This window comes from Saccostrea echinata, unplaced genomic scaffold (genome assembly GCF_033153115.1).
Source record: "Saccostrea echinata isolate AGI-Se365-2 ecotype Australia unplaced genomic scaffold, CSIRO_AGI_Sech_v1 ptg000016l, whole genome shotgun sequence".
Classification (NCBI taxonomy): domain Eukaryota; kingdom Metazoa; phylum Mollusca; class Bivalvia; order Ostreida; family Ostreidae; genus Saccostrea; species Saccostrea echinata.
Window position 1 is genome coordinate 16,699,885 of NW_026889765.1, and position 10,852 is coordinate 16,710,736.

Genomic DNA, 10,852 nt, shown 5'->3' on the forward strand with positions numbered 1-10,852 from the left:
GTTGCGCTTGTCTATATCCAGGATGTCTTTGGGTGTCATATATCATTTATTCATTAATGATAGTAAATAAAGATGCATTAACATATTTATTATGCTCGGTTATTATAAAGTAAAACATCAGAATGTTTAGTAAGAATGACATACTGTTACATAAACGCCAAGTCCTTTCTTGCAGGTTAACGTAATTGGATAGTTGAGAGAAAGAACTTCAAAATTCATTTCTATTAATGGATATGAAAGATAAATTATACTACCATAGAGAATACTTTCAAGTTTATCCTCATACTCTTCTGTTCTGTTTACATCACGACGAATTTGAAATAGTGAACCGTATAAATATTGCATTACATAATTACAAGACGCATACCGTACCTGGAGTCTTTTAAATATTAACTTTGTATTGTGATACAAAATGCAGACAATTCAACAACTGGATGTTACTAACTTATAATGGACACACCTGTTATATTCCGGCTTCTCTTCATTAGTCCCCTACCGGTGAAACCGGAGGGGACTATAGGTTTCATCTGAGTCTGTCCGTCCGTTTGTCTGTCTGTCTGTCTGTCCGTCTGTCTGTCCCTCTGTCTGTCAGTCTGTCCCACTTGGTTTTCCGCACTTTTTTCCTAAACGTTTGCATATATTGAGCTGATTTTTGGTATGTGAGTGTATCTTGATGAGTTACAGATCAAGTTTGAATTTCGTTCCGCTTCATTGATATTTGACGGAATTACGACCTTTTCAATTTTTAAGGGTTTTCCGCGATTTTTTTCTAAACGCTTGGAGATATTGAGCTGATTTTTGGTATGTGAATTTACCTTGATAACTTATAGATCAAGTTTGCATTTCGTTCCGCTTCAATGATTTTTGACGGAATTATGGCATTTTCAATTCTTAACTGGAACCAGATTACACTTGCCGGTAGGGGACTAGTATTGCTAATGCAATACTCTCAGAGTGCTTGTTGTTTTAAACATTAAAGTATTTGGCTATTTAAACGAGAATTTAGAAGTGTTTAGAATTGTGTTTAAAATCAAAACATGCAAGCATTTAGGTTCAAAGCACTTTCCATTACGCGTTTTGAAATTTATCATGCTTAGAATTTAAGCGAGTTAAAAAAGTATGATAAGAATATGTTTAGAAATGTGTCTATCATCTAAACACATTTTATTACAGTGTAGCAATACATTATTTTAAAAACAAGTTTAAAATTATTCAAAATTTTTGAATATCCCCCTCCTCCTTAAATCCGCCACTATTTACATGCATAAAACAATAAACAATATTTATACTTTTAATCATACTTGTGAAAATATAGGAACTTTACCATTTGTCTGACTACGAATGAGTAAAGTACATAGGCCCCTATATATCTATACTTATAAATTAATAAATTTTGCAAATAAACTCCGAAACGGGTGCACCAGAGTTCTTATACTTACTCCTCTAAGAATACACAAGATACAAGATGATGTCCGTAAACTATATTTAGATTGCACTCGCATAGTAAGTATCGTACATTAAATTAAAAGTCTACTTTCATTTTCAAAAAACAGCCATGAAATAGCAAAAACGTGAGTACGGTGGCGTTTCCGGTTGGCGGATCCAAGTTACTGGCAATTTTTAGTGAAACTGACAACAAGCAATCGTTTATTTATTTCATAAAATGTCATCACTGAATTATTCAATCACAACTTGATTTAAATGATATAAAAAAATAAGTTGTGATAACCAATTAAAAATGGAAATGTGCAAATTATTTTCGTCATTCACCGATCTTAATATTGACGGAAGCGTCTAGAACATCAAATAGCATCGAGTCCGATGTTAAAAAGAAAACCGAGGCGATTATAGTCGCATAAAAACATAAAAAAGCTTTTGTGTGAATGGTCATTGAAGTAATGGTAAATCATTGATAACACTATAAGATGTGATCGAAAGATTATTAGTAGGTTTCCTAATATATCGGTAAAATTTGTATCAGTGAGAGCATCGTGGCAACGAACCCGAAGTACATTTTGTACTTCGTAATACATATAACTTGCTTATTGAAAAAGGTATTGTTCAATTACAATTAAAGCTGCAAAATTTTTTGCTTTAATCAGTACATTTAAGATTTTTTTCTGAATACAGTCTTTTGTATCAAATACTCGGCCTATTCATATGGCGTTAAAAGCTAATTTTTACATAGTCCTGTACTTGGGTCTTGGTTTATAAATATGTATGTAACTTACTGATATGTAAAAAGAAAGTAAAGCAGATTTTTTTTACATATCAACAAGGAACATACATATTTATAAACCAAGACCCAAGTATTTGTGAACCCCCCCTGCCCCCCCCCCCCCAAAAAAAATCAATTTATCAGTCTGATGTACGACATCCATAACATAGTATAACAGGTTTCACAATCAACGTCAATTAATGAAATTGATATTTTTCAAGTTTTTGCAAAAGGGCGGGGGTTGAGACGTACATCTACTTCATGCGGGATTTTGAACAAAGTATTTCTTCCTGCTATAAGCCTGTAGGCTGCCAGTAGTAACTACAATATATTTTCTGTCGGTAAGTGGTATAAATTCAATTCCCCGCGATTGCGCGGGATTTCAGCTAGTATATTTTAAATGAAATAAAAATCATCAAAGTACGGATAGTACTGGTAAGTTTTTAACCAGGGATGTTTCGTTTATACCTTTTACCAGGATGTTTTATTAATCAATACCCCCTGACATCTCCCTGATTATTTGTCCTAAATATCGATGGGTACATAATATATATATGGATATATATAATGTTATTTGTAAACGTTAGCTTTTAACGCCATATGAATATTTGATACAAAAGACTGTATTAAAAAAAAACTGTAAATGTATTGATTAAAGTACAAAATTTTATCAGCTTTCATTGTATTTTAACAATACCTTATTCATCAATTTTCTCTTTTCACGTAAGCAAGTTTATTACGAAGTACAAATTGTACTTCGGGTTCGTTGCCACGTACGATGCTCTCAGTGAGGAATATACAAATTTTACAGATAAATTTACTAGGTAAACCTAGTAATAGTCTTTCGATATATAAATGTACTCACAACTTATAGTGTTGTCAATGATTTACCATTATTTCAATGACCATTCACACAAAAGTTTTTTTTATGTTCATGAAGCTATTATTAAGTCCTCGTTTTTCTTTTTAACATCGGGCTCAATGCTATATATGATGTTCTAGAAGCATTCGGCAAACCTCGGCTGATTCCGTCACCTTCATCAAACGTAACGAAGTTAGATGAGGTACGAATCATCCGAGGTGTGCCGAGTGGTTCTAGAAGTTTCCGTCAATATTGAGATCAGTGAATGACGAAAATAATTTGCACGTTTCCCTTTTTAATCGGATATCACAACTTTTTTCTTTTATATCATTTAAATCATAAAGTTTTGATTGAATAATTCAGTGATGAAGCTTTATGAAATAAATAAACTATTGCATGCTTGTTGTCAGTTTCATTAAAAATTGCCCGTAACTTAGATCCGCCAACCGGAACCGCCACTGTACTCACGTGCGTTTTTGCTATTTCATGGCTGTTTATAGAAAATGAAAGTAGACTTTTAATTTAATGCGCGATGTGAGTGAAATCACAGGTAGTTGGGTCTTGGTTTATAAATATGTATGTTCTTTATTGATATGTTAAAAAAGTTTTTTTTTTTTTTTTTTTTTTTTTTTTTTTTTTTTTTTTTTTACATATCAATATGGTACATACATACTTATAAACCAAGACCCAAGTACCTCTGAGTGAAATCTAAATTTATTTAATATAGTTTACGGACATCATCTTGTATCTAGTGTAATCATAGAGGAGTTAGTAAGAACTCTGGTGCACCCGTTTCGGAGTTTATTTGCAAAATTTATTAATTTATAAGAATAGATTGCATGGCCGTAGGAAACGGGGGGGGGGGAGGGGGCACGGGGGGGGGGCGTGCCCCTCCCCCCAATAATTTTGCCGATATATAGATTACAATAGAAAACATAGCTACTATATGCTTGTATGCTTGTGCCCCCTCAATAAAAACGTCTGATGACGTCTGATGTCAAGAAATTTTTGGTACTTGATAGTGCCCCCTCAATTGTAAATGTATGGCTGTGCCCCCCCCCCCCCAACTGAAATTGCTTCCTACGAGCCTGGGTTGTTCTACTTTTATCATTATTTATTCATTTATTAACAGCAGCGAAGGAATAACTTTAGGAGAACTGTAGAACAACATATTCGAGAAGTGGCGTAAATCAGATGTGGATACTTAAAAAACCTCAAGGAACTTTTTATAAATTTAAAATTACAAAATAAACCAAAAATCAATAAAATCAAAAGGTATACGAATTTTCAACCTTTATAGAGCTATTTCCCGCGATAAATTAAAAATAAGACTTTTTGCCATCATAGACAGCTGCTTTTTTTTTTATAATAAAAATGGAACTCACAAGCACTCCAAAGTTGATACTAGTATTAAAATGAACCCGAGTATCTGATTTACAACATCTACGTATCTGTAGGAAATCTTCATGGTCACTATTCGTGCAACGTTATTAGCAGACCTGATTTTTCTAGTTATTGTTTTTTGTATTCATATGAAGCAGAATTTATCCAAAAACTTCCACATGAAAAGAAGAAGTATCTTGTAGTGGCCTTCAGTTTAATATTTAGCTATATCAACGACGTTTTATTACGGAAGCCGGTTGGTGCCAGGTATATTTTATCTGGCGGCCGCCAGATAAGTTATATGGCGGCCGCCAGATCTTTTTATCTGGCGGCCATCAGAAAATTATTTGGCGGCCGCCAGTTATTTATGTGGCGGCCGCCAGATAAAATATTTTTTCTAACTGGCACCAACCGGCTTCCGTATTTTATCAATTAACAATATTCTTTTTCACTCTTACTTTATAAATTCGGTATATCCAATTGACTGATTGATTGTTTGTTGTTTAACGTCCCTCTCGAGAATTTTTCACTCATATGGAGACGCCACCACTTGCCGGTGGAGGGCTACAAATTTTGACTTATACTCGGCACTCAGGGTCATTGAGCAGTGAGGGATATTTTTCGTGCCAGCACCTACTGCGACATGGGACCTCGATTTATACGGTCTCATCCGAAGAACCGGTTTCCACGTCCCGCAGTGGGATTCGAACCCGCGACGTAAGGATCAACTCCTTACTCCGCGACTCTAGAGCAGACGCTCTAACCACTGTGCCACGCGGGTGACGTACAGTGTATATCCAATTGAACTCGAAATAAAAGACATCATAGAGTCTGAAATAACTATTTGATTTTTGGATATTTTCAGAGAAAGATATTAATAGCAAACTAAAAACAAAATTTATGATAAACGGGATGACTTCAACTTTTCTATCGTCAACTTCCTTTATTTATGTAGCAATATACCATTATTACCTACATATGGAGTTTATGTCTCCCAGTTGATTCGATACGCGAGTTTAGAGCATGTTCTATGTACAAACAATTTCTAAAGCGAATCAAGCTGTTGACAAATTACTTGCGAAATAAGTTGAAGATAAAAGAATATACAAGCATCTCGTTTAAATGCATATTCTATACAATGACCGTGTTAGCAAATACAATCTATCGTTAAGTCGAATGTAGATTGACGTTTTCATACAAATTGTTATTCTCACTGAATCATCTACAGGTTTTTCTGTTGACCCGATTAACGACAAGGAGCACAAGACTGGTGTGGCTGGTCGACAGGGGATGTTTACCCCTCCATGGCACCTGATCCCAACTCTGATATTTTTAGAGGTCTGTGTTTGCTCTGCTCCCGATTTATATTGTTTTAATGGACTTTCGAACTGAAAAATACTGTTCGTTATCCTCATATTCGATACAAGCAAAACATGCACCTTTCACAGAAAAATATTGATGATGAATAGACTTTTAAAAATTGATTCTTCACTAAAATTCAACTAAATTCAACTATTTTATATAGATATTCACTTAAATTAGTGGTCATTTAATTAGCAAATCCCACCTTTTGGTCTTTGGTAGTCATGTTCATTTCTCTGCATGTTTAATACTGATGTTCTCGAAATCTTTATGCACCGAAACATTTGTGTAATGTGTAATTTGTGTATAGCCTTGTATACATGATTTTTTTTTTTTTTAATTTTAAACACATATAGTCAAATAATGCTAAATTTTAGAACTCATCACTTTAATGAGAGATCATGTAAATAAGAAAAGATATACATATATTTTCATCCATGCATGTGTACTCATGATTTGGATAAAAATACTTATATGCATGTATATGCAGTCTACTAGTATGCAAGATGGATGAGCGAAATGCATTTAAAATTTGAATATTTTTGTCTCTTTCTTTGTTACCCTCTATTTTTTTTAAGTTTAGGTTAGATTAGAATAAAAATAAAGATGTCGATTGACCTAATCTTGCATATTGATTGTGGTGCTCGAGGAACCCGATGATACATGTACTATACATCAATAAAAGATGACTTTTTACTCAGTTTCGAGAGTTACATTGGGAAGATAAAAAAACAAAATTATGGGCTGACAGATATATGACGAAGAATCAGAAACAAAAATATGTGCAATCTTTGATCTCAAACGGATCATAGCCACTTTATGATTCTGATAAAGGAAACTTTTAAAGTCATTAAATATGTTGTGAAAAATTAATGCGACAATTTCTTATGACCGTTGTCATTCCAAATCACGCGTCGAAATTAGTGTCTTATTGCGGAAATTAATATCAACAACTTCCATTATATTTAATATATATACTAAAATATAATACATACATGTACACCATATCGAGAGTGACAAAGACACATATATTAATATGAATATGTTGACCCGAAGTCCGTAAATTGAACTTTCTACCGCAGTATACATAATCCTTCATTTTTATTTGCTGACGATAAAGGTGTGCACAGCTTGTATGAAATCATCTATACGTCTTCCAAAATCTGATTATTTTAAATATTCCTTGTTAAAGTCAATCTGACTACTGCTATAGATGTACTAAGGTTAAGTTCTTTATGCATTGCTTTTCAGCAAATTAATTTAAAGATGTTCCTGCATATTGATGGAAGTGATATTATTGTCCTTAATTCTGCACATTGCTAGTATGTTGAAAAAAAGATACAAAAAAAAAAATTCTTTAAAAAAAGAGATTCTTTTATATATGTAAAGCACTCCATGCACTAATGCTGTTTTAACAAAGCTTGAAAATTCTACAAATGATAAATTTATTTATCTATCTATTTATTTATTTTTTGGAATCAGGTTTGTGGAAATCGCAAAAGAAACAACCAGTAGATTCAAATGTTATCAGTTTTTATTAAATTTATAACAATCTAGATCTGTTTGAACAGGTTGTTCTCTCACAGATGTACCCCATCCTTAGGCTTGATGTGGAGGGAACTTTGGTCCAATCTAGTTCTTCTTTCAGAATAGCAGCATACTGAACATTGCCGATGTCGTACCGAGGGCGACGGAGAGGGCCACGACCACGTGTCACCGACTTACGAGACAATGGGTCACGTGCCAATGTGTTAGTTGACAATGAGTCTCGGGACAATGTATCGCGTGGCATTTGTAACTGGGAGCGGGAACCTAACATCGAGGGCTCTGAGAAATGTGTGTAAGTCATCTGGGACCCATCTGCCCATGTCCAGAGACCACCATTTTCCGACATTCCGCCTATAAACCACCCATCGCCTCCTTCATCTGATAGGAAAAAAATTAAAGTTTCAAGTTAACAAATTAACAATTATTTTATACACATGTAAAGAAGACTATAAGTTGTGTTTTACAAATAGAGTCCCCAAGGCTATTCGGCTTAATTATTTTTGGTCTGTTGAAATGTTCATATTTTAAGTTAACTTATTTAGATACAGAATTTATCAATCTATTCTTTTCTTTAAAAAATCAGAATTTGTCTCAAAAACATCATATTGAAATAAAAAGTAGCAATTAAAGTAACAATTAATTGTGCAGCATTAACCAATACAGCTTTTAAAAATGTACAATTTGAAATCAACCGCCGCCTCGTATATTTCAGAAATGTGATTTACTCTGTCAAAAAATTAAAGATTAATAATACTTACTGCATTGTGCGGCAAGAAGAGTTTTGAGGGCATCGTCTTCTTTTCTGTTGTCAATTCTCACCAGGTCCCAGCCAATTTGTCTACGGCATTCAGTGCGGGCCTGTTCCCAGGTAGTCTCATAGCCACTATAGCTGATTATTTTGTAACGGTCACTGCCGCGTGTGGTGTCTGCAAGTAAGGACCAAAGTACTATCTAGACTGAAAAAGATTCTAAATTTGGCAATATACATTTGAAATCAAGTCCTCAAGAGTGTTTTGTGACGCTGGTTTGAGGAATTTCTTCACTTGGGTTCACCTCAAGGATTTGAGAAGAACATTTATGTTCCACGGAGCCACTTCTTAAGAAACTTTAAGGTTAACTTATTAAATAAATATGATCAAATTCAGACTATGGTTCATCCATCAAAAGTGACATGTTTCTGAACTTTGTGCATAAACCATATCGATAGAGCAAAGTATTCGGCACACAAAAATGTATTTTTAATTCCGAGCCCTATTACGGTGGTCTGGATCCTCACAAAATTTTAGATAATCACTAAATGTAAAACCCCAGAAAACGAAAAAAAAAAGTTAATCAAAGGGCAGGTTACCGAAACCGATAATTAGCTATAAATAGGTAAAAAGAAAAATCCGCGAGCAAGAGGAGAACAAAAAGAAGTATTCCTTTTAGAGGAAATGATAGGCAAGTGTAATTCTATCACCTTGACTTCGAACGTACTGCAAGGTTCCGTACAGAAAATTAAACTACTCAAAAGTGTGCAACATCATGACCGAAATATTTCCCGAAACCAGAAAAATAATTACAGGAACACTTATACATATCTAAAATATGGAGATAACGAACAGTTATCAAGCTCAAAGGTCCATTGAAACAATACAAATCGGGAGTAGAGCAAACACGGACCTCTAAAAGCACCAAAGGTAGGATCAGGTGCCATGGAGGAGTAAGCATCCCCTGTCGACCGGTCACATCGGCCGTGTGTTCCTTGTCATGATCAGGCAAACGGAAAAAATCCGAGACAATTTAGTGTGTAAATATTGATCTAACAATTAGTATTAAAAACGTCAGTCAGCATTCGACTTAATGATTGTATTTGCTGACAAGGTCATTATATCGACATTGTAGACCTTCGCATAATGTACACGCAAATAGTTACTTTGCCGGATGCCACTTGGAATCAGCTGCAGATCTCAAAAGGAGTCTGACAAGTGTGGAACTAAAAACAATTTCATGCAACAGAAATACAGGGATGATAAAAAAAATTCATTTATTTCTCATAAAAAAAGTTTCACCGGTGATCGTTTGAGATCATTTAATTATAAATAGTCATTACTTATACTTTATTTTTTTGAAAGTCAAACAGGGATTACGTCTTACCAACAACAATGACAGCAAGCACAAGAGCCAGGAAAAATTTCATCTGTAACAGAAATACATTTTAAAAAATATTTTCTGTAATCTTTATTACAATATACCGGTACTTAGTTCAAATGAAAGAATAATGAAATTCTGAGTTTGTATGATTTCAATTTGTTGCCAAAGATTGCGAAGAATTGAATCATAAGAAATTTTATTTTTGAAATACGAAATAAGAAAGCTTTTTATTTCTTACTTGACCTTATGTGTTTCATAATGTTTCAAAAGGATACAAAAACAAATTTAAACGACCAAACAAATTCAATCTCTTCTCAGATGTGAATGAAAGGATATCTCTCATCATAGATTTGTCATTGTAATTGTAAATTAAAGGTGCTTCCGAGTTGTTTTTCAAATCTCGAAATATTAATCATAAAGTTGAAGTTTGTTCTTAAATGCAGGGATTAATAAAAGGACTTAGATAAAATGATTTCATTACCTTGTTCAAAGCCGCTAAATGTGGACCAAGATCGCATCTTGCTTTTTTATATACAGTTAAACTTGGCAATGACCTATAGGGTCAATTGCCCAGAAGTTTGTTAAACAGCAAAACTAATAATCATCCATTACATACAAGGTGCAGATGAAATTTAATAAGACACAGCTTGCATTCAAAAAAATTACGACTTATGAAAATATGACTGGGCATGTGTGGGCTATTAAATTTTTGTGTGGGATTTATATATATATATATATATATATATATATATATATATATATATATATATATATATATATATATATATATATATATATATATATATATATATATATATATATATATATATATATTGCATTGTTATTATTCATGATTATTTTTTTATACAATTTTCTTCGTCATCCGTTACATTATTTTTTAATGCTGAAATGTTTTGACAACATTGAATGATTGTTGAAACAAAAGATCTAGATAATCAAGCGCTATATAATTTAAAGAATTTTCTTTACGAAAAAGAAGAGAGTTTTATCTTCCCATCTTTGAAGCCCCCTCCTTCTTCCGAAAGGAGAATGAGAATTACATGTATTGCGTGGTGTCACACTATCTAGTTGAAAAGCCTATTTCACTCAAAATTAAGTTGTGTAAATTATACCATAAATTATAGATTTTTTGATATTCTTTTTAAAGTTTTTATTTATTATGGTTTCTAGAACTACTGTTATTGTATAAGGAAAAATGTGTCTCACAAAGAAGTGGCGTACCTGCATATTATTGGCTATATTTTATTTATTTTATTTATTAATATTTTTTTTTTGTAAAACTGTTGCGTTCTTATTTATAACAGTCTTATAACTTATCGTTCGTG

At 33.2% G+C, this 10,852-nt stretch overlaps 1 protein-coding gene across 1 annotated transcript; it reads right to left on the reverse strand.

Moving 5' to 3' along the window:
- Nucleotides 1–7,341: 7,341 nt before the first annotated feature.
- Nucleotides 7,342–10,024, reverse strand: LOC133188188 (uncharacterized). The gene is made up of 3 exons (XM_061323566.1): nt 9,988–10,024; nt 8,132–8,299; nt 7,342–7,751 (listed from the first exon to the last, which is right to left on the reverse strand). The coding sequence occupies exons 1-3, from the start codon at nt 10,022–10,024 to the stop codon at nt 7,369–7,371; spliced, it is 588 nt and encodes a 195-aa protein (XP_061179550.1). The 3' UTR covers nt 7,342–7,368.
- Between the last annotated feature and the right edge of the window lie 828 nt (nt 10,025–10,852).

What these genes read in the sequence shown, in the direction of transcription:
- LOC133188188 (XM_061323566.1), bottom strand. Translation starts at nt 10,024, where the DNA reads ATGCGATCTTGGTCCACATTTAGCGGCTTTGAACAAG. An exon ending in ATTTAGCGGCTTTGAACAAG is followed by an intron (nt 8,300 to 9,987) that starts GTAATGAAATCA and finishes CCTTACTTGCAG; the next exon opens with ACACCACACGCGGCAGTGAC. An exon ending in TCTTCTTGCCGCACAATGCA is followed by an intron (nt 7,752 to 8,131) that starts GTAAGTATTATT and finishes TTTTCCTATCAG; the next exon opens with ATGAAGGAGGCGATGGGTGG.